Below are 27,297 nucleotides of genomic sequence, written 5' to 3' on the forward strand. Positions count from 1 at the left end.
CACTGCAGAGTCAGGTGACAGAGACCGGTGAACATGCAAACCTACACAAACATGCTTCTCATGGACTTCCTGTTAGGGCTCACTGGGAGTGAATGCTAAAATAGGAGAGACAACTGTCATGGCCGCTTGACGAAAGCTAGACTCATCTGAAAAGAGAAAGCCTCTACCAAGAAAATGCCTCCATAAAATCCAGCTATAGGGCATTTTCTTAATTAGTGCTTGATGGGGGTGGGGGGGGGCAGCAGGTGGTTGTAGGTGGTGTACCCCTGGGTTGGTGGTCCTGGGTTCTGTAAGAAAGCAGGCTTAGTGAGCCAGAAATCAGTGCCCCTCCATGGCCTCTGCATCAGCTCCGATATCTCCAGGTTCGTGCCCTTGTTGAGTTCCTGAACTGGCTTCCTTCAGTGATGGATCTTTGAAACCCTTTCCTCCCCAGCTTGTTTCTGATCATAATGTTTCATCGCAGCAACAGTAACCTGAATAAGGACAGCAACACAAGCTGTAACTATGGAGTTCTGAAGTGTGAGGCCTGAGAATCAGGTGAGACTACTTGGGGCCTCACAGCCAGACCATGTGTTTTGTAGAGGCTACTTGCTTCAAATTGAAACATTACTTCCTGGAGGAAGGCTTCTGTAGACTCAAGAAGTGAAACTTTTGCAAATCTCAGAAAATAAATAAAATCCACCCATCTCAGAAAGCTCCTGGTACTGGCTGGTTTTGTATGTCAACTTGACTGGAGTTATCACAGAGAAAGGAGCTTCAGGTGGGGAAATGCCTCCATGAGATCCAGCTGTAAGGCATTTTCTCAGTTGGTGATCAAGGATGGGAGGGCCCATTGTGGATGGTGCCTTCCCTGGGCTGAAAGTCTTGAGTTCTATAAGAAAGCAAGCTGAGCAAGCCAGGGGAAGCAAGCCAGTAAGTGACATACTTCCATGGCCTCTGCATCAACTCCTGCTTCCTGCCCTGTGTGAGTTCCTCACTTCCTTTGGTGATGAACAGCAATGTGAATGTGAAAGCTGAATAAACCCTTTCCTCCCCAACTTGCTTCTTGGTCATGATGTTTGTGCAGGAATAGAAACCCTGACTAAGACACTCCTGAAACTTACAAGACTCACAAGGTCCTTCCCCAAGATTGTATTCAGTAACTGTTGCTGGGGAAAGGAGAACTTTGAACCAGCTGAGCTGCATCTGGGTTGTGCAGGGGCAAATGCAGCCTTTTTGAGTTGTCTCCAGTGCTGTTGTAAACTATAGGTAATGCAGCTGCCTTTCCTGTCCACATTTCTGCAAGTAGCTCCTATAAGTAGCCCTAATACATTTGTTGGTGCATTGAGCTCCTGTTGGGTGGATTCTTTCTTTGGTCTGTCAGTGGCATTCTATTGTATGAATAGAAGTCTTTTAATCTCTTCAGGAAAAGAAAAAAAAACCACATGGCATACTGTCTCCATAAATGAATGAATGGGTGAATGAATGAATGAATGAATGAATGAATAGAAATAAAAGTGGAAAGAAATAAAGTAGTTCCAAAAACCAGAACTGGACAGTGAGAGAACAGACTCTCTGGGATTGCCTCTGACCTCCATGTGCATGCATGATGCCCGTGACTTCTTGCTAATAAACAAACACAGGTCTCATCAAATTAGGGATGCAGGGAAGTCAGGAATCTGAGGTAGGTAATTTACTTTGCATATGCAAGGCAGTCTATACAATAACAATGTAACAGACTTAAAACACAACTGTTACAGATAGCTGAAAAGAAGAAGGATACAAAGAAAATGTTGGCTGAAATTAAATCAAAATATCCGTTTAGTGTAATGAAACCAAGGAACTGGGTGAGTTAGAGCAGGCAGTAGTCAGCTGGTTCTGGAAGTTCCCCGGGGGGGGGGGGGGGGGGGGGGAGTACTGAAGAGAAATAACATTAGAAGAATTTTCCTTTATCTAGTTGTAATGAAGGCAGAGCAGGGGAACTGGGGAGATGGCTCAGCAGGCAGTCCCTCCTGCAAACAACTAGAGTTTGATTCCAGGTCCGAAGACTCACAACCTCCTGCAACTCCAGCAGTCTGAGCTATCCCAGGCCTTCTTCTAGCTCCTAATGGCATGTGTGCGCATGCAGACACACACATACTGCACACACACCACACACACACACACACACACACTAGCAAAGATAAAACTTTAAAAAATAAGGTGTATCAGGGATTAGAGTTTCTAGAAGGAAGGAAATAACAGAAAGTGTTCTTGTTGAATATTAGAGAATGTTTGCTCGTGAGTGTTAGGAAAAGGGTTGTAGGGCTGGTGAGATGGCTCAGCGGTTAAGAGTGCTCTTCCAAAGGTCCTGAGTTCAAGTCCCAGCAACCACATGGTGGCTCACAACCATCTGTAACTAAATCTGATGTCCTCTTCTGAAGTGTCTGAAGACAGCTACAGTGTACTTACATATAATAAATAAATATTTTTTTTTAAAAAGGAGTATAGTTTGCACATTCCCTGTGGCTCCTAGGAAATCGCACTTCTGGAAGCAAAGGGTTGAAAGAAAGAAAGAAAGAAAGAAAGAAAGAAAGAAAGAAAGAAAGAGAGAGAGAGAGAAAGAAAGAAAAAGGGCTGTAATCATCAACTAAACTGAAATAAGAGAGTGTAGAGTTGTTCACATTTGACTTAGTTTGTGCATGTGTACCCATGGAAGGCAAAGGACAACTTGCAGGGGTAGATTATCTCCTTCCACCTTGGGACCAGGGACTGAACTCAGATTGTCAGGCTGGGGTGCATATGCCTTCCTTCACCTGATGAAGCATATTCCCAGCCTAGCTAACATTTTTTAAAAAGCTTTAAATGCTCCCAGAATTGATAAGAAAATGATGATACGGGACTGGAACAACATAGTAAGATTTACATGAGAAGCAGGACTCAGAAGATAACTTAAAGTGTCAGGTCTAGAGAGACGGTTCAGAGATTTAAGAGTACTGGTGGACTGGAGAGATGGCTCAGCAGTTAAGAGCACTGACTGCTCTTCCAGAGGTCCTGAGTTCAATTCCCAGCAACCACATGGTGGCTCACAACCATCTGTAATGGCATCTGACGCCCTCTTCTGGTGTGTCTGAAGACAGCTACAGTGTACTTACATATAAATAATAAAAATAAATCTAAAAAACAAAAACAAGTAACCAAAGAACCCTTGTACAGAATATTCTAACAGAATACAAATGTAATACTGTGGGGAATATAAAAACCACAAGTTGAAGGAGCCCATTTTATACCTGAGAGTAATGGATCCAGAAGCCCAACTTTGACACATTGCCTAGTAAAATTACTAGACTTTAGAGGAAAAAACCTGGGAGCATTTTAGGGGGAAACAAACAAGTGATTTATGGTGACAGCAGAATTCTTCTCATCAGATGTTTTCCAGTTAGAAAATATCTCTGGATTTTCAAGGAAAGTATGTCAGTTTATAATACCAAACACATCTGACTTTCAAATAGATAAGGCACCTGTGATAACAATATTCCGGAGCATGGATATAGTTGCCAATGAAGCTTTTCTGAGAAATCTATTGGAGAACTAGTTTGGGGGCCTGGGGAGATGGCTCAGCAGTTACAAGCACTGGATGCTCTTCCAGAGAACCAGGATCCATATCGCAGTACCCACACGGCAGCTCATGACCATCTGTAACTGCACTTCCAACACCCTCCCCAGGTCTACTTGTGTGTGTGTGTGTGTGTGTGTGTGTGTGTGATGAGAGCATGCACATGTTAAGGTTCTCATTTTCCACCATGTGTGTCCCCAGAATAGAACTCAGGCCACCGGGCTTAGCAGCAAGCCCCCTCACCTGCTGAGGCATCTCCCTGCCCCCCTCACCTGTTTTTCTTAATCTTATTTCTATAGTAGTGCTAGCACTGTTACTTGGGATCTGTTGGAAGCATAGTGGGAGGCAAATATAAAGAATAATCATGGGTCATTCTGAATTCCCTAATATACTTGCTAAGTGGGATTCTGGGTACAGAAATTAGAAGACACAGATGTGGGGCTGGAGAGCCCTGAGTTCAATTCCCAGCAACCCAAAATACCCATTTTCTAGTTCTGTCCCACGAAAAGGTCAAAGTTACTGATATAATAGTAAGAGTACTCATAGCACTGGGATTGTCATCTACTCTGACCATCAGTCCCTTTAAGGAACACAGGCGTCTGAGGAGCTGACTGTGCCCATCTAGATTAGAAAGCACAGGGTGATACTAAAACAGATGGTCTCAAAGCAGCACCCAAAACAGGGGGGAGTGAGCGCAGATGATGAAGACAACAGCACACACACAGGATCATGTGAAAGACAGCAATACACACACACACACACACACACAATAGCGCTTAATCACGTAATCACACTCATTTCTTCTCTAGTGAGGCATGCTTGGGTTGGGCAAGGCAATAGACACAGGAATGTACACCAGGAAGTGGGTTCAGGATGACTTCCTTCTCGCATCTGTAGGGAAGTGCCTCCGAGAGGCTGACGCCTGTCCTGCTGATTGTCATCGTGGTAGATTCCTGGCCAGAGAAACAGCATTGCTGGAGCAGAGTTCAGTGAACGGAAGTCATACACCAAAGGTGTTAAGATCTGCTAGACGCTTCTCAACACGCCAACTTTCTTTTAGTCGTGACTTTTAATTTGTGTATATGTATGTGGCTACGTACAGGAGAAGGTGAGGTGTCTGCAGAGGTCAGAAGAGGGAATGCATTTCCCTGGAGCTGGAGTTACAGCGAGATGTCAGCTGCCTGATGTGGGTGCTAGGAACTGAACCCAGGTCCTCTGAGTAAGTGCTCTTAACCACTGAGCCATCTCTCCAGCCCCCAAACCTTTACTGCCCTTCTCTCAAGCCAATGGAGATGTACCTTGCTAAGTAGCTCACTCCTTTCAACTGAGGAAGAATCTCCTGGACAGCAAGCTTTGTTTTTCTCTATCAATGATATAAAATCTGGAAATACAGCTTTTTAGACACGAGCCATGAGGATGAAGAGTCCAGCAGCCTGGGAAAAGAACTGCTTCCTCCTCTTCTGTCCTGCTTGCCTTTCCCTGGGACAGAACCCAGGGCTTTGCACCACCTACGTTAGCTCTGTATCTCAGACTGGCAAGTCCTTTTCCCGTGAAAATGTTTAGTAAAATTGTTCCTACCACAACCAAGAAGTCGGGAAAACCTTCCTTTCTAGATATGTGTGTTCCTCCAGGAAAAAAAAAAAATCCCTGTTTTTGTTCACCAAATTACTGCCAGCCTAATCCAAAGTGAGGATGCAAAGAGACTAAAATATTTTTACAACTCTGAATTTTGACCACATTAAACACACTAGTTCTTTATACACTCCTACATGGCTAAAGAGAATTGCGTTAGAAATATTTTTCCCCTCCTTAAGATTTTTGGCAAACAGAAACAAAAACCGACAGAAAACAGAAATAAGCATAAACAAAACCACATTAGTAAAAAAAAAAAATATCGCCCCATTTAAGACCCTTTTTCAGATGATTTCTAGGTTGCTGCTATTAAAAATTAGCATGAAGAGTGCATTGTCTGGGCTGGAGAGGTTGGCTCAGCAATTAAGAGCACTGGCTGCTGTTTCAGAGGACCCGGATTCAATTCCCAGCACCCACATGGCAGCTCACAGCTGTCTTTAACTCCTATTCCAGGGGATCTGACACTCTCACACAGACATGTATGGAGGCAAAATACCACTGTACAATATTAAAAAAAAAAGGAAGGAAGGAAGGAAAGAAGGAAGGAAAGAAGGAAGGAAAGAAGGAAGGAAAGAAGGAAGGAAGCCGGGCAGTGGTGGCACATGCCTTTAATCCCAGCACTTGGGAGGCAGAGGCAGGAGGACTTCTGAGTTCTAGGCCAGCCTGGTCTACAGAGTGAGTTCCAAGACAGCCAGGGTTACGCAGAGAAACCCTGCCTCAAACAAACAAACAAACAAACAAACAAACAAAGGAAAAGAAAAAGGAGAGAGAAAGGGAGGGAGAGAGAGAGAGAGAGAGAGAGAGAGAGAGAGAGAGAGAGAGAGAGAGAGAAGAATGCATTGGCTATGGCTCGGGAGGCAGCTCAGTTGGTAAAGTGCTGCCTGGTGCTTGTGAGAACTGGAGTTCCCATCCCTGTCCCCTCCCACTCCCATGAAAACCTATAAAAGCTGGGCATGGCAGTGTGCATGGTGGCATGGGTAGGTGGAGCCTTAGAGCTAGCTCACTGGCAAACAGCCCAGCCTATTGCTGAGTCCAGCTATAACAGGTGAGCTTCCTATTTCAAAAAATAAGGTGGACAAAAAAAAAAAAATAAGAGAAGATGAAACCTAGCATCAGCTTGTAGCCTCCTAAAAGAATACATGTACACACACACACACACACACACACACACTATGGCCTAGCTAAGAGTGACATCATGTGAATATAATCATATAATTTCAGCAGTTGGGGAGTGGAGGCTGGAGGATCAAAAGCTCATGGTTATCCTAAGCTATTATAAAGTTACAAATTAAAGGCCAACATGGTATACAGGAAGCCCCAACTCAAAAAAAAAAAAAAAAAAAAAGAACCACTAAAATCAAAAGGGATATAAAGAATATATTGGTGCTAGAGAGATTGCTCAGTGGGTCAAAGTGGCTATCATTCATGTATGAGGGCCTGAGTTCAAATCCACAGTCCCTTGGGAGCAGAGACAGGTGGATTACCAATTGGCCAGTCAAGCCACTTGGTGAACTTTGAGTTCAGTGAGAGGCCCTGCCTCAAAAAGTCAGGTGGAGAGTAGTAGAAGACACTAGCACGGACACACACACACACACAGAGAGAGAGAGAAAGAAAGAGACAGACACACACACACACACACACACACAGAGAGAGAGAGAGAGAGAGAGAGAGAGAGAGAGAGAGAGAGAGATGTGGAAATGGCCATGATGCATCTTCAGAGTCTGGATTCATTTAATACTGGATATGGATACCCCTACTTCACCACTTGTGACCCTCATGATACCACAGTGGTGTGTTTGAGGCACACCTGTGGAGAGGTCTGTACCACGTCTAACTGAGCCTCCAAGATCACCCCCCTGTGTTTGCTTTCATAAAAACAAGCCTGGGGATGACATCACCAAGGTAAACAATAACTGGTCAGGTCTGAAAAATACTCTCTCATAGGCCTGGACTGACGTCACACCTTCATCATCGAAAACCTCAAGGAACAACCAATAGATAGAAATAAACAAAATGTCGGGCATGGTGATGCACACCTTTAATCCCAGCACTTGAGAGGCAGAGGCAGGCTAATTTCTGAGTTCAAGGCCACCCTGGTCTACAAAGTGAGTTCCAGGACAGCCAGGTCTACACAGAGAAACCCTGTCTCAAAAACAAAACAAAACAAAAACAAAACAAAAACCAACCAAACAAACAAAAACATTCAACAGACTGGAATTGTCACTTTTGCTAAGACTGTCAGCATTATTTGACAGACGTGCTGTCTATCCTTACTTAGCCAGAGAACTCCCTGAGAGCAACAGATTCTAGAGACTGCCAGGTCTGTGGGCTGTAATGCTGATGTTCACCATCCTATGTTATTATAAAAGAGATCCATATTGTTGCAACAGAACATCCAGGTGATGCACTACAAAGGCAAATGTTTAAAGAAAAAATGTTCAGGGGCCCAGAAAGATGGTTCAATGGTTAAAAGCACTCCAGAGGTCCTGAGTTCAATTCCCAGGAACCACATGGTGGCTCACAACCATCTGTAATGGGATCTGATGCCCTCTTCTGGCATGCAGGTGTACATGCAGATAGAGTACTGATAAATAAAATAAATAAATTTTTTTCAAGAGAAAGGAAGAATGATCAGGGGAGGGCAAGAGAGGAAGCATGTGAGAAAGTTGCCTATGGAAGGATCCATCTAGGGCAAGTTTAACAAAAACATCTAGAAAGATGACTTGGCATCAGGAACAAACTCTTTGAGTTTTCTGAGTATACAAAGAAATGATAGTAAAAACAAAGACAGAAAAGCCTTTGATTATTCAAACCTTATTGGACTCCAAAGAAGGAATACACTCACCAGCCACTTAGTTACAGTAACTTAAAAAAACAAAACAAAACAAAAAACAAACAAACAAAAAAAAAACCTTGGAAAACACCACACAAGACAGGATTACTTAAGCAGTCTTTAATGAAAGCCGTGCATGGGATGTCTCTACTCCTGCATCTTCTCGATTGTTTCTTCTTTGTATTTGCCCTTCTCCTTTCTCCTTGTCGGGACTTGGCTTTCCTCTCCAGGATCTTCTTGCGGTCCTTGTCCAGCTTTAGCCTGGTGATAACCACCTTGCTGGGGTGGATGCCCTCATGGACGGTTGTGCCATTAGCCTTCTCTTGCTGGACTCGTTCAATGTAGATGACGTATTTCTTCTTGTACACTTGGACCACCTTGCCAATCTGCTGGCCTTTGTAGTGTCCTCGAACAACCCGAACTTCATCATCCTTTTGAATGGGCATAGACCAAACGTTATACTTCTGTCTCAGCTCTTTGGAAATAGGGGAAGACATGATCTTCCTCCAAATGTGAGTAGGCACATTGAAATGCCCTTTGCTGTTCTTGCTTTGGTCAGAAGTCACGAAGGGATTGAACTTCATTTTGGTGGCCACAAAAGGAAAGAGCATTACAGTAACTCTTTAATTTCATCCAACACCGTATGCTTCCACTGCACCTCACACACTTGACCCCAGTGAGATGTATCCTGTTTGTGATACACAAGTGTCGAGATTTGTGCCACAACTTCCTGATTCTACTTTCAGAGATTTCAATTTCCTGTAGTTAATTACAGTCTGAAAATGTTACATGGAAAATTTCAGAAACAAACGATCGCCGGGCACCGTATTGACGGCTGATGAATTCTCTAGCCATTCTTCTCGGCACTGTTCAGGGACTGAACCACCTCCCCCCTCCCCCTCCACCCCTTTGCCCAGTGACATGGCCGTGTGCCTGCTGCTCTTCTGGAAGTCTCTTGGGAGTTTTCCGGATGATCAGATCTGCTATCGCTGTTCTTACCTTCAGGCAATCTTTATTGTGTTTACTCATACATAGAGTGCAAAGGGCAGCCATGCTGCCCATCCTGACACGCCCAAGAGGGGTTGATTACATGAAAAGTGAGGTCCCAAGAAGGAGCAAAAATCAATCCCATGGAGTTTACTAAGCTCCATAGTAAATCAGAAACCTTGAGAGTGTTGCTGTGGTTGTTCTTTTATACCAGTGTGTGAATGTGCACTTCTCCATGCGTGCACACACGGACAGCTTTCCTACATCTGTCTCCACACTATTTTCACGGAACTGGACACTTGCTCTTTCAGCTAGACTGGTTGGCCAGTGAGCCCTCAGAACCTACTTGTCATTTATACGGGTACCAGACACCCAAACTCCTCCTTCTCTTTACGCACTGAACTATCTCCCCCACCCTGCATGCTGTATTTTAACAATTGCTTTTGAAAGACTTAGTATTTTTATTTCATGTGTATGTGTGTCTGCTTGAGTGCATTGCTGTGTGTGTGCACTCCTTCTGTGGGGGAGCCCAGCAGGCCAGAGGATGGTATCGAATTCCCTGGACGAAGAGGTTCAGGAAGTTGTGAGCTACCATATGGATGCTGGAAATTGAACCCAGGTCCTCAGCAAGAGCAGCAAGTGCTCTTAACCACCAAGCCATCTCTCCAGTCCCTCAAGAGGCTTTGTGTTGTTTTGTTTTTGAACATTCTGAATTTTGAGCTGATGTAAAGGTGTCAAATAAAATTACGGGAGCCCATTGCTTCAGACCAAGCTCTCACTCCTGCCCTGAAAGACCAGACTATAATTGTAAACTGGTATGACTCATGGTAACTTATACCATCAAGCTATTTATTTCACCTTCAGAGAAGCAAAGATGAAAGAGGCTTTTTTTTTCCCAAAGAAGCTGTTTCAGTGAGCAGCACACTGATGAAGTTCCTTTGGTGCTTCATACTTTCAAAATCAACCAACCAACCAACCAAACAAACAAAAAACAAGATGAAACAAAATCCCAAATTAACCTAAAGTAACCAAATTAGTTTTTTGTTCTATCTGACAAAGAAAAGAACTGAACAGACAAACCATCTTTCCTTTCCTTTTGACAACAGGGTCCCTCTCTGTGTCCCAGACTGGTCTGGAATTCCAGATGGTCCAGGATGCATAGTCCAAGATGGCCTTTGTGATGGTTTGTTTATGCTCAGACCAGGGAATGGTGCTATTAGAAGGTGTGGCCTTGTTGGAGTGGTTGTGTCACTGTGAGCGCTGGCTTTAAGATCTTCATCCTAGCTGCCTGGAAGCCAGTCTTCTCCCAGTGGCCTTCCGATAAAGATGTAGAACTCTCAGTGGCTCCTGCACCATGCCTGCCTGGACGCTGCCATGCTCCTGCCTTGATGATAATGGACTGAATCTCTGAACCTGTAATCCAGCCTCAACTAAATGTTGGCCTTATAAGACTTGGCTTGGTCATGGTGTCTGTTCACAGCAGTAAAACCCTAAGACAGTCTTACACTCCCCTTGCCCCAACCACCTAAGTTCTGGAACCACAGGCATGAGCTTCTGTGTCACACCCACTGTTCCTTGTTCCAGTCCTGTTTTTCTGCCTATATAACTTCGTCCCTCCCTCTGGAACATTTACTTTATTTTGAGAAGTGTCTGATTCTAAAAGAAAAAGTATATCCAACTGAAGATCTTTAAGTTGTTGTGATTTTATTTTTGGCAACACTGAATGGGAAGCTGAACTTTCTTCCTCAGGGAAGGCAGCTAATCTACCTTCCCTGAAGGCACACAGATATTTAGGTGGTCAGATGGATGGGTTTTGGTAGAAACTGCTGGTTCCCATCATCCCTCATTCCCTGCATCCATCTCTCTCCCCTGCCTCTTATTCATCTCTCTCACTCTTGGACTAGAAATTTAGTCCAGGACCTCTACACAATAGGCAAATGAGGTGCAATGTGTATCCCAGCCTTAAAAAAAGGTTTACTTATTTGATTTATATGAGTAGACTGTATCTGTCTTCAGACACACCAGAAGAAGGCACCAGATCCCATTACAGATGGTTGTGAGCCACCATGTGGTTGCTGGGAATTGAACTTAGGACCTCTGGAAGAGCAGTCAGTGCTCTTAACCGCTGAGTCATCTATCCAGCACCTCTTACCCCCAGCCTTTTTTATACTTTCTATTCTCACACAGGTCCCACTAAGCTGTTTAGGCAGGCCTTGAGAGGCCTATGCCATTAAGCTCTGTGCACACAAAGGCTGCCCAATTGGAAAGTGGGCTTCCGGGCTCACCACTGTTAGGCATTCTTGCCAAAAGGACGTGATTTGAACAGTGTGGATAACCTCTACTTTACTTTGTTTGCCTTGCTCATGTCCAAAGAGAGAACATGCCATTTGTAACATGCCAAGATGGCTAAATGCTTCAAGTTAGTATTTGTTGTAGGTAAGTCTGCAAGAAATTGCAATCCTAAATATATCTGACTGGAAGACAAAATACTAGAATTCTCCTGTTCAGGATGATTTGGGAATATCTGCCAAAAAATGTGTATGCATCCTGACTCACTTTGGGGAATGTATTTTACTTGCACACATCTTAAATCATGCACATATAAGTTCATTCACTGCACCATTGGCTGCTCTATAAAAAACGTTCTTCATATGTCCTGTATGTTGTAACATACCTTTGCTACTTTAAAAATAATGACAGAAATAATAATGTCTTATATGACTAGGTCACCAGAAAAAAAGAGAAAACTCTAAAGGAGAACAATAAGGCATGTTACTTTCTGTGAAAGGAAGCGAATACAAAAACCTTGCATTTATCAGATTGTATTTTTGGAAAGAAGTTTTGTAAGAAAACATGAATAAGAAATGTAACCACATGTAAATGCAGGATGATCACATACCTTGTCACTCGTGAAACAGGTTCTCAATTGAAGGGCAGTATTACTAATCACTTCAGAACAATAGATGAAAATCAGCATTGTCTGAACAAAGTGGTATGTATAACCAACACTTTAAAAAGATACAGGGTGTATCAAGGAATGCACATATATAGTCCAAAGGTATATGTGTATGTGTGTGTGTGTGCACATTAATCTGTATTACATCTTAGAGCTTTGTGGGACAGGGTCTCTAGTAATCCCAGCTGGCTTCCAAGTCGATAGGATCAGGGGTATAGACTTGAACTCCTGATTCCCTAGCCTCCACTTCTGGAGTGCTAGTATTACGGTGACCACCATGAAACCTAGCTATTTATTTGTTTATAAGGGGAATGTGCCAAAAGCAGTCCACTATGATCATAAACTGTGCAGTTGAGTTTCCTCCCAAGTGGAAAAAACGCAGACATCGGCACACTTAGATGCCAGTGACTCATCGTGGGAGGAGCATATTCTTGATCGTGGTATACTCTTTCCCAGGTAAATGATCTGAAGAACCAGCCTGTCTCCATTTCAGACTTAAAAGCCATCTTATATAGTAAAGACAGATTAGGTTCCTTTCTGTTTACCATTAAACCTCTGTTCCAGACAAACTAGGTTCTTTCTTGTTTATGACTAAACCTTTGTTTGTCAGACATTGGGCTATTCTCCACCTGTAACCTTAACTACAAAATGTTCTGCACTGCCTGTTCCAGGAATAGAAGTCATGTCTTTGCTTCAAGAAGTGGTTTATAACCACCTTGGAGCCTTATCTGCTGCATAGGTTCCATGACCACCTATGACTACCTTGTTATGGCTACCTGTTGTGTTACCTTGTTTTGCTCGCCGCCTAGTTTGCCCGCCAAATCTCCGATATGGAACCCCTTACCCCTGAGCTATAAACACCTTGTCTTCCTTGAATCCAGGGCTGACCTACTGAACTCCACCTTAGGGGAAGGCAGCTTGTGTACACGAATAAAAAAGCTTGCTTTCATGGATTGCTTGTTGTAATTTGTTGTAAAATGATGATTTGGGTCTGTTGTATTTTTCCTCTTATCTTTGGAATTGACATTCCGTGTGTGTGTGTTGGTTGGTTTTTGTTTCTTTTTTCTTCAGTGTTGGACTATAGTGAATTGGAAGTAACTCTTTACATAGGTCGTTTAAGTGATGCCTTAAAGAACGGAGCGGAGAACGATAATAATCAGTCCCGGAACTTAGGGAAAACGTCGTCCTTTGACTTGCCGGGCCTTTACTGAAGTTGCACAAAGTACACGCCCTCAAGTTCTTCAGCCAATCCCAGGTCGGAGCGTGAGCGCCTGCGTCTCTCGGGAGACCTGGGCGGTCCTCAAACCGGAGGAGAGGAGTCTGGTGTCACTCAACTCGGAGGGCGGAGCTAATTCCTGCTCCCCTATCCGGCGCTCTGGCCCACAGAGACGCTGCTCTATGGCACCTCGCGTCCCCTCTGCCCGCCTCCTGGAGGACCACGCTCGTTTTCTTCTTGGCAGCGAGAGGTCCCGCAGCCGTGGCTGAGCTGGAGGAAAGATGGCGGCTGCCGTGCGACAGGATTTGGCCCAGCTCATGAATTCAAGCGGCTCTCATAAAGATCTGGCGGGCAAGTGAGTATTTCTTAGGAGTACAGAGGTAGGAAGGAAGCCGCAAGTTTATCTTCCCAGAGGCGACGGGCGCTCCGGGGCGTGAGGCTCGAGCTAGGCCTGACTCAGGGGGGCGGGCCTGAACTCGGCTGTGGCGGTAAATGTTGGGAGCAACAGAAAGCTGTAGGGACGGTATGCTGGGGTCCTGACCGTCCCAGGACCCCAGGTGGCTGCCAGCTTCTTAAGTCCTTGATAACGCCCTCTGCGGGTTCTTTTGGCTTCTGGAAGCGAGGTAAGAAAGATGACGGCTCGCCCGGCGGTGGGCGCCTTCCTTAGAGTCTCTTCGGCGAGCCCGACACACCGAGTTTGACTTCGGTTCGCTGCCGCCCCTGCCTTCGCCGTGTTGGAGGTAAATTTATATTCTGGACTTTGATGCAGACTTTTATTTCGAAGAGATGGCTTTCCAGGATTGATAGGGGCAGAGGAGGTATGGATGCTGTCATGTGGTCCAGAACTTCTCTCAGTTCATAGCGTGTGTGGGTCCTTATGTTCTGGATACTCGCAGTCTGTCACCAACTCTGGAGAAGAGAACACAGGCAGAATGTCCTCGGGCTCAGGATGTCTAGAACAGTGATATTTCCAGGGTCTGCTAAGGAATTTTGTCGAAACCTTAGGGTGCTTAGAGCCACGACAGGTCAAAAATTGGGACATGTTTCAGTCCCCTCAAGCAGTTGTTGAACAGCTGTAGTCTTCTTTGTGTAGATTTTTCACAGTTTTGCCTTCTAATGAAAGTATGCCTTCAATTGGCCCTAACATTTACACCTCACAGCTGAGGGCATGTTGATCTAATTAATGAAATATTCTTGCTCAAACCTGCACATTGAAATGGTGTGTGTGTTGTGTGGCCGCTGTGCTGGGCTTTTCTGTGTAGAAAGTACAGTCTACCTTATTAGTGGGAAATTTAGTTGTATAACCTGGGCTTAACTACATCATTCTTTATTTTTCCGCTTTAAAAAAATGGAAGGGTAATCGTGAGGCTTAGTCTTATCTGATTTCAAAATGAGCATGTGTCTATGTACTAATTACACTTCAATAACTGAGCACAGTCCCTGGTATCTGGAAAATGTCATAATGTTGTTATGAAGCAGTCAGTAAGTACATACGACTTATTCCAGGGGTTGGAAATAGTTCATTTATGTCTTCATCGTTTGGTTGTTTTTCCATGTATTAATACTTTTATAGCTTTGGATAGAAGTCAAACTAGCTTATGTATTCCCTTATATTTCCTTTGTTTTTTTCTCTCTTTATTACAGAAAATGTAAGTTCATTAATTATCAGCTAAGATGCAGGTGTTAGAACTTGAAAATCTTGTGGAACTTCATTACTATTTATCTCTCTAGCCCGGAATTAGAAATGAACAGTAGCATGTCTCCAATAGGGTGTTTCTTTTGCCTGTTGTAGCTAAATAAGTACACAATTGAGTAATATAAAAGTGACACCCCCCACCCCCCACCCCGGGATTCTGTATGTTGCCTGGCCTGTTTTCTTGATCTTACCTGGTTCAGTTACGCAGATTAATTTGGCTAGCAGATGCACTAGGGCTGGCCACGTGTAGATAGATACCTGGCAGTTGGCTGGATCTTTTATTCTCACTACATGGTTTAGCTTTGGCTTTTTTTTCTGGGACTTCCTGCATCAGAGTGTTCTAACAGGGTGAGAGTGGAAGCTGTAAGGCATAAGGCTAGTCTGACAAGTCTCACATCAGTTCTGTAATACCAATGAAAGCAAGTAGCGAGACCAGTCCAGATTCCAGGGGAAAGGAAATGGAATATATCACTAACTCTTTAGAAGCAAAGTGGTATTTTGCAGGAATATGAATGGAGGGTGGAGTGCCAGCCTACCAAGTGGATTTCCTTAAGAGGAAATGAAATACTTTGCTTGATAATGGATAGCCCATGCAGTGTTAGTTGGCACCCTCTCAACATTGCTTTCTTTCTTAAGAATTAGCTTATTATTTTTATTTATGTGTATGTGTGCCGTGTGTGCAAATGCCTATGGGTGTTCAAAGAGGGAGTGCATCCCCCTGAACCTGGAGTTACAGGTGGTGCTGAGCCACCTGGGTGGATGCTGGGAATTGAACTCAGGTCCTCTGGAAAAGCAGCAAGCATTCTGTTAACCACTGAGCCATCTCCAGGCTTCAGTGCTTTTTTTCTGAGGATATTCTTGGCCTTCCCTTTAGGTATTTACCTAGTACTATCTGGTAAGAATGTGTCAGAATTTACTTTCATAACAACACAGTTCTGCCAGCCACATACTTTATGATGTACATATGTCAACTCATCTGTTCGTTTATGGTTTTTATGTTGGGAACTGAGAAACAAAGGCTCTCACTTTAAGAAATTATAGAGTACAAGATTTCTAATGCTGACACTTTCTGTTCCATGCAGTGTAGTGTTCAAGAATTGTTGGTTAAATCAGTGACAAGCCAAGGGCTAGGGTTGGGGGCATGACGTCTATTTGAACCCAGGTTTTTTTCAAAAGCTCACTTTTAACCATCCAGATCATATTGCCTCCCCTCCTCCTCCTCCTTCTCCTCCTCCTCCTCCTCCTCTTCTTCTTCTTCTTCTTCTTCTTCTTTTTTTTTTTTTTTTGGTTTTTCGAGACAGTGTTTCTCTGTATAGCCCTGGCTGTCCTGGAGCTCACTTTGTAGACCAGGCTGGCCTCAAACTCAGAAATCCGCCTGCCTCTGCCTCCCAAGTGCTGGGATTAAAGGCGTGCGCCACCACCGCCCGGCTACCTCTCTTCTTAAAAGCTCATTTAGACATGCTTTCTGATTAGCTAAAGTTAGTATAAGAAACTAGCCATATAAATAGCATTTTGTTGTGGTTGTTGTTGCAGATATAGACTGCTTTTTATATATGATATATATTATATGTGGGTTGGGTTTTTCTTGTTTTTTTGTTTTGTTTTTTTTAATCTCTTACAAAGTTTAGAAGAGCAGACTGGAGCAATAGCCTGGCTAGTAGGAGCACTGACTGTTCTTCCTGAGGACCTGGGTTCAGTTCCCAGCATTCACATGGTGGCTCTCAACCATTTATAATTCCAGTTCCATGGGATCCAATGCTCTTTTCTGACCTCTGAGGGCACCAGACAAACCCGTGGTGCACAGACACACATGCAGACAACACATACACATAAAAGTAATTACATTTTTTTTTTCAAGAAAAGTTCTAGAAGCCAGGTGAAGGCCTTTGATTCCAGTACTTGTGAGTTGGAAGCAGGTCGGTCTCTTTGAGTTCCAGGGCAGCCAGGCTATATAAAGAGACCCTATCTCAAAAAATCCAAAACTCAGAACAAAAAGCCCCCAGACTTTGAGAAGAGGAAGAGAGACTGGAGAAGGAGCCTGCGAAGGTGATTGTTGTGACAGCCTGGCTGACTTAGTTGGCGAGCCTGCTTGGTTCTTCAACATTTGATTCAGATGCGACCTCCTGGAAACCTGCTCCTCATGCGCACACTCAGGCGAGCACAGCATCCTCACATGGCAGCTGGCTAGTGAGCTTCCTGTGCACAGCTGGAGCCTACTTTCTCGTGGACAGAGATTAGGTTGTTTTGTTCATTTCTTCACTTCCCTGACCAGAATTCAATTTTTAAAAAATGTTACTTCCTTGAGGGCACGAGTGTTAGGTCTTTGTTGAATCCATCTTATGGAAATCTGACCTTTAAGACTTCCTCCTCCCAGTTCTAAAGTATGGATGGTGTCCGGAGGAGGCTGGGGGCTTTGCAGTTTAAACATTTATCTTTTGTTTGTTTGTTGTTTTGAGACAGAGTTTCTTGTAGCCCAGACTAGCATCCAACACTATAGCCCAGGATGGCCTTAAACTCCTTCCAAACTGTGCTTCAGACTCCCCAAATCTGGGTTTACGAATGTGCCCTGCCAGGATCTGCTAACATTTTATAAGTTGTTAGTTATAGAAGACTTCTTAGTAATAGAAGGCCTTTGCTTACCAAGACTTATTTTTTCAGAAGGAAGAAAAATAAGATTGTACTGTGCTCTAGTGAGGTAGACATTGGATTAGAACTTTCTGTTAATGGAGGAATAGAAGTCGTCAGCATTCACACCCGTGTCTGCAGTGGCAGAGAAACTGGGTAATCTCAAAGCCCCTTTTGACTCAGATTCTTTGCTTCTCTGCTGATCCTTCAGGGCAGTTTCAGTGATTCCTATGTCCAAAATAGATACCATTTGTGTGCCAAACACTATGTGGAAGTAGATAATGTTATAGGGGGAAAAAAAACCCAGAGAAAATGTCTTTTTAGTTTTTTCAAAGCAAACAGCTTTATTTAGGAGATGTGCTACAGCCCATGTCTGTGAGCTCCTAACTAAATATAGCCACAACTTTGTCCTTACATTATTTTGACCAAACTTGGCTATGTTTTTTAATTTGTTTTTTGGTTTTAGTGTCTTGTTCATACCCTAGACTGTCTTGAAACTCTTTATATATAGTTTATAGTCACCTCAAAGTCATGACAAACTTCTTGCCTCAGATTCCTAACAGAAAATGAACTTCTTGTTTTCAACTAAAACCTGTAGATTATCTTCCCCCAGCATTTCCCATTGCCACTAAATTGTAATACAGTGCTTAAAGAACAAGAGATTATTAGAGATTATTTCTCCTAAAAATTGTGTTAGCACGTACTTGCTTTAATTTTGGCCACTTCACTATGATGCGTCTATGTAAATAGCAGTTCTCGTTTACTGTGAATTAAGCCACTGAAAAAAGTCACCTAGTGACTTAAAACATAGTAACATGTTTAGTTTACAGTTTTGGAGGTTGACAGGGTTTCTTAGGCTGAAGTAAATAATTATCTGTCCCAAATGGCCTTGCTTCCACTTGGTCTCCTACACACATCTACAGAGAGCTGCGACCAGGCACAGGGACAGCTCTGCTTTTGTGAGGTGCTTGGCTAGTATGACAACAGGGTCCCAGAGATAATGACCCATTCAAGGCCTCCTTAGGTCCAGGCCCAGAAGTGACATTTCATCTCTGCTACATTCCATTGGTCAACAAGTTGAGAATGGAGGAGACATAAACTTTTTTATGTGAAGAGTTACAAAGTCAAATTGCAGAGTGACATAGATCCAGGGAGTGAAAGAAATGTGGCCACTTGTTGAAAGTGTTGGAAGTCACTTGGCTGAGCTTGCTTGGGAAGTCCAGTAGATAAGATTCTCTGAACAGTTCTGGAAGTGTCTGTTGGACTGTCTGCTTACCTGTCTACCTCTTTTTTTTTTTTTTTGGACAGTGTCTTATTCTGTAGCTCAGACTGGCTCACTATAATCTTCCTGCCTCAGTCTTCTAAGTATTGTGATTCCTGCCATGAGCCACCATTCCTGGTCTAAGTAACCTCTCTCTCTCTCTCTCTCTCTCTCTCTCTCTCTCTCTCTCTCTCTCTCTCTCTCGTGTTTTCCATTTCTGTGCTTCATTCTAGATGGTTCTTCAGACCTGCTGCCTGCTGTCTGGGTTAGCTGTCCTCCAGCAGTCTCATCTGCTCTTAAGTATTTAAGTTGGTTATAATATTTTTCAGTTCTGTAATTCTGTAATTTCTCGTGGTTGATGTTCCAAATGACACTTCACCGTTCTTAAGTTTATTATTGAACTTGAAATCTCGCCTTATTTCTCCAGGCATAGCTGTGTTACAGTTTTTCTGGCTTCAGTATCAGTTGTAGTTGTTGCAGTTGATTGGTGCTTTTGTTGGTGCTAGCTAATGGCTCACTGGCGCTCTTACAGTCTTCTCACTCCCTTTTCTGTGATGTTCCCTGAGCCTTAGAGACAGAGGTAGAGAAGTCCCATTTGTTGATGATTATTTAATCATGTGTTCTTAACCAGTTGCTATCCTTTTTTCTTTTCTTTTCTTTTCTTTTCTTTTCTTTTCTTTTCTTTTCTTTTTTGTTCTTTTTGGTTTTTCGAGACAGGGTTTCTCTGTGTAGCCCTGGCTGTCCTGGAACTTACACTGTAGACCAGGCTGGCCTCGAACTCAGAAATCCGCCTGCCTCTGCCTCCTAAATGCTGGGATTAAAGGCGTGGGCCACCATGACTGGTTGTTTGTTTGTTTTTCTTTTTCAAAACAGTGTTTCTCAGTGTAGCCTTGGCTGTCCTGGAACTCACTCTATAGACCAGCCTGGCCTTGAACTCAGAGATCCCCCTGCTTTTGACTCCCAAATTCTGGGATCAAAGGTGTGCACCACCACCACCTGGGTGCCCAGTTGTTAGTTTTTAAACTTACCATTGCCCACTGTAAAAAGAAGTTTCTTTGACCAGAGCTGATGGTAGCACTATATATAAACATAAACATAATTTTTTTAAACGCCATTTGATGTCTGCTTCCCGAGTGCTGGGATTAAAGGCATGCACCACCACGACCGGCCAGCATGAGAGTTATTAACAGCAGGGAGGAAGCTTCCCCCCCAACATGATTTTCTGTGTGTTGTATACAACCAGAGCTCGTGCACTCTTCAGAAGTAGCACCTTACCACCCAATTCTAGTGGGCAAACCACATCTATTGCCTGTGTGCTTTGGCAGGGGTCGGGGGTCGGGTGACTGCATCTGTGTATACATGTGTATGTGCCTGTGCCCTCAGAGGCCAGAGAGGGCATCAGATCTGTTGGCACTAGAGTTATATACAGATGGCTGTGAGCTGCCATGTGGTGCTGGGAACTGAACCTGGATCCTTTGCAAGAGCAGCGAGTGCTCTAACCACTGAGCCGTCTGATGCCTTCTTCCGTCCTCTGTCGTACACCAGACATACAGACAAAACGCCCGGACACAAAGTAAAAGTAAATATTGTTCAAAAATGTTTTTAATTTGTATTTTTTGAGTCTGGGTTTTTCTGGCTGACCTGGAACTCATGTAGATCTGCCTGCCCGTGCCTCCTGAGTGCTGGGACTAAAGGCGTGTGCCACCACCCATAGCATCAAACAAATCTTAACTTCAGGTTAGGCAGCACATTTGTCAAGTACTTAGTTTGAATATTATCAGTTTGAATATTAGTTTGTATAAAATACTCTAGGAGTATGTAAATACAAGACGTAGCTATAATCTTGATTTAATAGACTAATCAAATTTGAAAAAAATCAATCAAAATGATAAATGACACATCATTAGGTATAACCTATCTGAAATGTGCCCAGATCCATAAGTAGGTAAATCTGAGTGTAAGAGAAATGTTCTTTTCTGGAGCTGTGAGTGTGTGTGTGTACATACTGTAAGTGAGGAGGCTGGAATGGGGTACGTCATAGGAAGGAGTCTCTAATACAGTGTTAACTGTGTGAGTGCTGGGATTAAAGGCGTGTGCCACCACACCCGGCTGATAAATGTTTTTTAAAAGACAGAAGAGAGGGCTGGAGAGCTGGGTCAGTGGTTAGAGTTCTGATTAGCTACTTCTCCAGAGGACTGGTTTTGGAATTCCAGACATATACATTGGGTGGTTCACAGCTCCAGGGAATCTGTTTTCTTGGACTCCATGGGTACCCAGATTCATATGGCAGATGCTCACCAAATATACACATAAATAAAAATAATCAATCTTAAAAATTAACAAAAGGACAGAAGATAAAAAGTAATAAAATTTAGCTTCCTTATACTGAAATAAAATGTTCCCAGTGTTAAGTCATTGCTTGTTTTGTGCCGTATGCTGTTTAAGACATTGTATATTTCAGTGAACAAAGCAGAAAAAAAAAGTCCCTTGTCCTCTTTGAACTTGTGTTTTAGGAAGGAACTTAGCGTTGCCTGGTAATGGTCACTGTTTATTTTTAGCATTTCTCTTACTCTTTTTATAGCGCCCGTTTGCTGTGGTGGTGGATATGTGGTGGTGGATATGTGGTGGTGGAGAGCAGACCAGTTGCTAGAACTGAATGCAGATGTCTGACAGCAGGAAGAACATTCTCTCAGTGCGGTCACTTGGCGGAACTGGTTTTGTACACACGGAGACATCCTGTCTCTAGCAGTTCTGTTCTCTAGGCAGTGTTATGCTGTGGTTGATGATCATGAAGCTGGCAAGAGGAAAAGCTGATCAACTCACTAGTGTACTTGTGCGTCTGTATCACATACTGTTGATGAAAAAATGTAGCTTATTTTTAAAAAGAAATTTGAAAGAAAATTGGAATTTTAGTTCTGATTCAAAATGAAAGTTTTCAGGAAGGTGGCACCTTAAATTCATTCAGTAACATAGAGTTATGAATTACTCCTCTTCTGATGGGTTTTAAAAGTTAAAAAAAAAATTCTGGATCTCAATATTAAAAACTAGAGGTAGCATCTTAGAATTGCAGGTTTATGACAGGTATGGTGACATAGTCCTTTAATCCCAACACTTGGGAGGCAGGAGCAAGCAGGTCTGTGAGTTCTTGGCCAGCCTGGTCTACAGAGTGGGTTCCAGGGCAGCCAGGGCTGTTATACAGAGAAACCCTGCCTCGAAAAACAAATCGAGAATTTCAGGTTTAGTATTTATTTTTAAAATTGTTAAGATTGCATTTATTTATATTTAGTTAGTTATTGATTTGGTCTGAGAACAACTTCTAGAAAAATCACTTCTCACCATCCATTGTGTGGGTTCAGGAATAGAACTCAGAAGTCAAAATTGGCAGGAAATGAGTTTATCTGTTGAGCTATTTCACCAGTCCTAAGGCTTAGTATTTTTTGTGATGGGCTGGAAACTTTTGAAAAAATATTATTTTATCAGTGTGCTGTAAAGAAAACTGTCAACTAGAGATTAATGGAAGAAATTAGGGTAAATTGAAAAGACAGAATGTATGTCAACATTAGTGGTAGAAATGAATAAATAGGCCAGAGCATGACGGCATTCCCGGAATCCTAGCATTTGAGAAGCAGAGACAGGAGGATCAAGTTCCAGGTTAGCTGGGCTACACAGTGAGTTCAGGGCTAACCTGGACCTATAGCATAGTGAAAACTCTAAAAACAAATAGACAATTGAGATGAGTAAATAAACTTTGGAGTTTGTATTAGACAATATAGGTTTGAGGTTCAGTTCTCTTGCTGCTAGAAAATACCCTGACAAGCCACTTAGGGGAAAGGGGTTCTTTTAGTTCACAGTCCCAGGCTACTGTCCATCATTGCTGGGAAGTCAAGGCAGCAGGAGCTTGAAGCAGCGGCTCACATGATGGTTAAGAATGGAGAGAGAATAAGTGCAGGCACGACTATGCTCAGCTTCCTTTCTCAGTTCTTCTGTTCAGTGTCCCTTGCTTAGGGAATAGTGATGCCAACAGTGGGTAGGTCTTCACCCTTTAATTGATGTAATCAAGAGTTCTAGAACTGTGTCCAAAGGCCAATATGATTAAGATAGTTCTTCATTGAGATTATCTTCTTCAGTGATTCTAGATTGTTTCAAGTTGACAATTAGAACTAAACATTCATTATTCTTATTTGATACTGTTTTAGATATCGTCAGATTCTGGAAAAAGCCATTCAGTTATCTGGGACAGAACAACTAGAAGCATTGAAAGCTTTTGTGGAAGCGAGTGAGTAGAATGGAAGAGCCACGCTTGCCTTGAATGACTGAGTAGTTCTTTAAAGCTTGTTGGCCTGTTTTACGCAATCAGTGTTAAATGTGCTTTGAGATGAACTTATTCCATGCTTTTAGCCACTCATAGTTGGGCTATTTTTCAATTGAATTATCTTCAAAGTTGAAATCCCAATTAAAGCTTTATACAGATGCTCTGTGCTTTGCCTTTGCACAAAAATAAAGAAAAGGGAGAGTAAAATTTTCAAGGGATTTTCCCCGATCCTTTCTTAGAAAAGTTACTGTATTTTTCCTGCTTTGATCTAGTAGATAAGAAATCAGTAAAATCCAGCATAAAGAAACTAATTATGCAACATATGAGAAGAACATGCAAGTCTCTGAATAATACATTGAGTGTATTAAGTGGTAATTTTAAGTAAAATTTAATTGCTTAATGGAAACTTACAGGTTATTGATGTTTCCTATTTTTTACTTTCTGACCAGTGGTGAATGAGAATGTCAGCCTCGTGATCTCACGGCAACTGCTAACAGATTTCTGCACACACCTCCCTAACCTGCCAGACAGCACAGCCAAGGAGGTCTACCATTTCACCTTGGAGAAGATCCAGCCTCGGGTCATTTCCTTTGAAGAGCAGGTAAAAGTCTAGAGCCCTAGATTTTATTGTTGTTTTGTTCTGTTTTAAAAGTCAGGAACTAGAAGCTCCTAATTCCTAGTAACTTTTTTTTTTTTGAAAAAAGTTTTCATATAATACATTTTTATTATGTTTTGCCCTCTATCACTTCCTCTCAGATGTTCCCCATCCAGTCAGCTTTATGTTCTTTTTCTCTCTTAAAAAAAAAAAAGAACGAGGCCAGCCTGGTCTACAGAGTGAGTTTCAGGACAGCCAAAGCTACACAGAGAAACCCTGTCTCAAAAACACAAAAAAGGAGCAAACACTGGGACGCAGAGGCAGGTGGATCGCTGAGTTCGAGGCAACTTGGAACTTGGTCTATAGAGCAAGTTCCAGGACAGCCAGGCCTACACAGAGAAACCCTGTCTTGAATAACTAAAAAACAAAAACCAGAAGCAAACACACACACACACACTCCCCACAAAACCACAGAAACAAAAATCACAACAAACAAGTAAAACACTGATGAGACAAAAAGTGTCCAAACAAAGCAAAATAAAACAAAAAGTCTACAGAAATATTGAGTTGGGTGTGGGACCTCTGTCCTTGAGTGTGGCTCATAGACCAAGAAAGACTTTGATTTTCCCTTTGCCACAAAGGTATCAGTTGTAAACATTTCTTGGTTAGGTGTATTCCTGTTTCCTTGCTGGGGCCCTGGCTGTCTTGAACTTGTGCAGCAAGCTGCCTCAGTCTCTGTGAGTTCATATGGTCACCCGTCCTGTTATGTTAAAACAGTAGGTCTTGAGCTTAAGATAACACATTATTTTTATGATCTTATGCTATTAAAGGAGATAGTTGCTCAGTTACACATTTTTTATAAAACTGAATCAAACAGCATTTACAAAATCAAGTAAGTATTAGGACATAGCAGTTCCAGCTGGAGTGCTCGTAAAGATTTTCTATTCAGTTTTACTCTGTGTATACAAACATGTACTTCTGTGTACAGATGGAGGCCAGAGGACGGCTCTGTGGAATTAGTTCTGTTCTTCCATCTACATATGAATTCTGTGGAGCAAACTCAGGTTGTAGGCTTTTGTAGCATTGTGCCTTGAGCAACTCAGTAGCCCTAGTAAGACTGTTACAATTAAAAGTTTAGGAAAACTCCAACATCAAGAATATAGCAACATAAAAGCAAAATTCAATACTGAAAACAAGTTGCCAAAATGTACAGTGTAGAAATGTGTTGTTCAATTTTTTATTTTCATATTCTGTGAATACAAACTTGATAGGAGTAAAATATGGGTGACCATACATAAATATCCTGCAGTGTAATATCCTGGAGGAGAGCACTGTTTGATAACATCTTATCTGTCTCTCTAGGTTGCTTCCATAAGACAGCATCTGGCATCTATTTATGAGAAGGAGGAAGACTGGAGAAATGCAGCCCAAGTGTTGGTGGGGATTCCTCTGGAAACAGGACAAAAGTATAGTAAATAGTGGACTTGGATAGGCATGGGTGGGCGGGTGTCACTAATGCGCATTCCTAACTCCTGACGCAGGGGGTACAAACATTTATAGAGCGTTAGATGGTAGCAAGGGCTTCTCAAAGACTGACTGAGTGGTCTGAGGGCAGACCTCTCTTTTAGAAAGGGTGTTGTTAAGACAAAGATCTAAGGTGCCAATGTATTCATAGCCTTTTCTAAGGAAGACTAAGAATACCAGTGTAGGTAGAGTGAACATCAGAAAGACAGAAAGAAGTCAGTCCTAGGGATTGGTCCAGTCCCTGAGTCTTGAAGCCGTTGTGAGGTCTTCGCTTCAAAGAGAAATGAGAGTGCCAGGCAAGGTGGTGCATGCCTTTAATCCCAGCACTCAGAGGGCAGAGGCTGGCAGGTCGCTGTGAGATTGCAGCCAGCCTGGTCAACAGAGAATAACAGGCTAGCCAGTGCTACATACTTTAGACCCTGTCTCCCTGAGCCATTATGTGATTTTGAGCAGAGATGTGACATGGCGTGATGATGTGCTTTAAAGAACCACTGAGTACCGGGTGGGGACTCAGGTGCTGGCAGCACTGAACGGTAGGCATGGGCTGCACCACCACAGGCTGGGGAGCTCCTCAGAGACTCAGTCTGCAGAGTTCCCAACGGACCACAGGAAACGAAACGGCTGAGTCCTGAGGTTTTGGCCAGAGCACTTGGAAACATGGAGTTGCCCTGCCTTGTGGGGAATAGATTTTGAGGGTTATGAAGTGTACATTTGGGATTGTGATAAGCGTACCTGGTAGTGAGCAGAGTGTTTTGTCTGGAGGAAGTAGAGCAGTTTGGGCTACAAGGAGACATTTGGGAGCCTTTGCCTACTAGACCGGATCGACCCCTTTCCAGGGGAGGAGAGGATGCAGACGGAGAAGAGGAGTGCATGCTGAGGCCTGGGGCGTTGTGGTCTTAGGAGGTAAATGGTAAAGGCAGTTGTAGCAAGTGGGAAGGATTGTCCATTGAGGTAAGATTGCCAGAATAGGGTGTGCTCCTCCTCAGTACCCATATGATCAGACCTGTGCTGAGGAGTGGGTAAGCGTTGGCTGGTTAGCATTCACCAGGTGTGGAGGCAGGGCGATTTGACAAGAGCTATCGTGGTGAGCTGGTGAAGGCTGCAGCTGACTGGAAAGAGTGAATGGAGACAGCTCTTTGGAGTTTTCATAACATCAAAAAGCAAAGAACCATACAGAGACAGTAATTAGTGTAAGATAGAAACCACAGCAAAAGTTAGATGTTTTATAATCCATTGGAAAGCAAACATTTTAATAATTGGTTTTATAATCCATTGGAAAGCAGACATTTTAATAATTGACACTGGGTATAGTGGTGGTTGCCTTTAGTCCAAGCACTCGGAAGGCAGAGATGGGCAGGTCTCTTGAGTTTGAGGCTAGCTTGATCTACAAAGCGAGCTCCAGATAGCCAGAGTGACATAGTGGGACCTTGTCTCAGAAAAAAAAAGACAGGACAAAACACTGATATTGAGGAATTGGTAACAGATTCTCACGGGAGTGTATGAACAGATGGGAATCCATAGCGGCGGGGCATTTAGACTGGCGTGGCCTTTGTCTAGGGGCTGTCCTGTGTGTAAGGTTAGCAGCCTGGCTCTTCTTTCCCAGGACAGCAGCACTGCTGTGCCTTGTAACAGTCAGAAATGCCAGATGCTCCCTCGTAGAGGGATGACTAGAGCTCAGGACAGGCTGTGCGAGCACAGGACAGGCTGTGTGTCAGTGACAGTGGGGTTGGTGCAAGTCTGCCTTGACAGCTTCTCTCAGTGAACAGAGCCCGCACAGCAGTGACAGGGCTGGGCTGTGACACTGAGAGGACACAGGAGTGTAATGGAGGAGAGGAGTCCTTAAGAGATTAGTCATTGTCACTTTTAAAGTAATGAAAGGATTCCCTGATTAAAAAAAAAAAAAACTGGAAAATTAAAGAAGTTTAGCATGATAGGACAGTTCATATGAATTTGAGTTGTGAATGGGAAACATAAACTGCTGATAATAACTGAGCTAAGCAAACAGTTTGAATTCATAGAAATCTGTGCCATGACCTGCCCCTCTCTCACAAAACATAAAACAAGTAAGACTGAACTTCACAGTGGG

At 43.1% G+C, this 27,297-nt stretch overlaps 1 protein-coding gene and 1 pseudogene across 5 annotated transcripts in view; one reads left to right on the plus strand and one right to left on the minus strand.

Annotated features, from left to right (window-relative positions):
* Positions 1-8,144: 8,144 nt before the first annotated feature.
* On the minus strand, positions 8,145-8,623 carry Gm19620 (annotated as a pseudogene).
* A 4,674-nt stretch (positions 8,624-13,297) lies between these two features.
* Cops4 (COP9 signalosome subunit 4) overlaps positions 13,298-27,297 on the plus strand; it is a 29,508-nt gene continuing 15,508 nt past the window's right edge. The window contains exons 1-5 of one of the 5 annotated variants that reach the window (NM_001359204.1): positions 13,312-13,553; positions 19,014-19,080; positions 22,977-23,056; positions 23,542-23,693; positions 25,050-25,153. In NM_001359204.1, coding sequence (NP_001346133.1) covers position 23,056; positions 23,542-23,693; positions 25,050-25,153 — 257 coding nt within the window. In that variant the 5' untranslated portion in view covers positions 13,312-13,553; positions 19,014-19,080; positions 22,977-23,055. Of the gene's footprint in view, positions 13,939-19,013; positions 19,081-22,976; positions 23,057-23,541; positions 23,694-25,049; positions 25,154-27,297 lie in introns of all 5 variants that reach the window. The other 4 variants (XM_006534955.2, NM_012001.2, XM_006534953.3 and 1 more) reach the window with 4 other exon arrangements.

Source organism: Mus musculus, chromosome 5 (assembly GCF_000001635.26).
Source record: "Mus musculus strain C57BL/6J chromosome 5, GRCm38.p6 C57BL/6J".
In the NCBI taxonomy this organism is placed as follows: domain Eukaryota; kingdom Metazoa; phylum Chordata; class Mammalia; order Rodentia; family Muridae; genus Mus; species Mus musculus.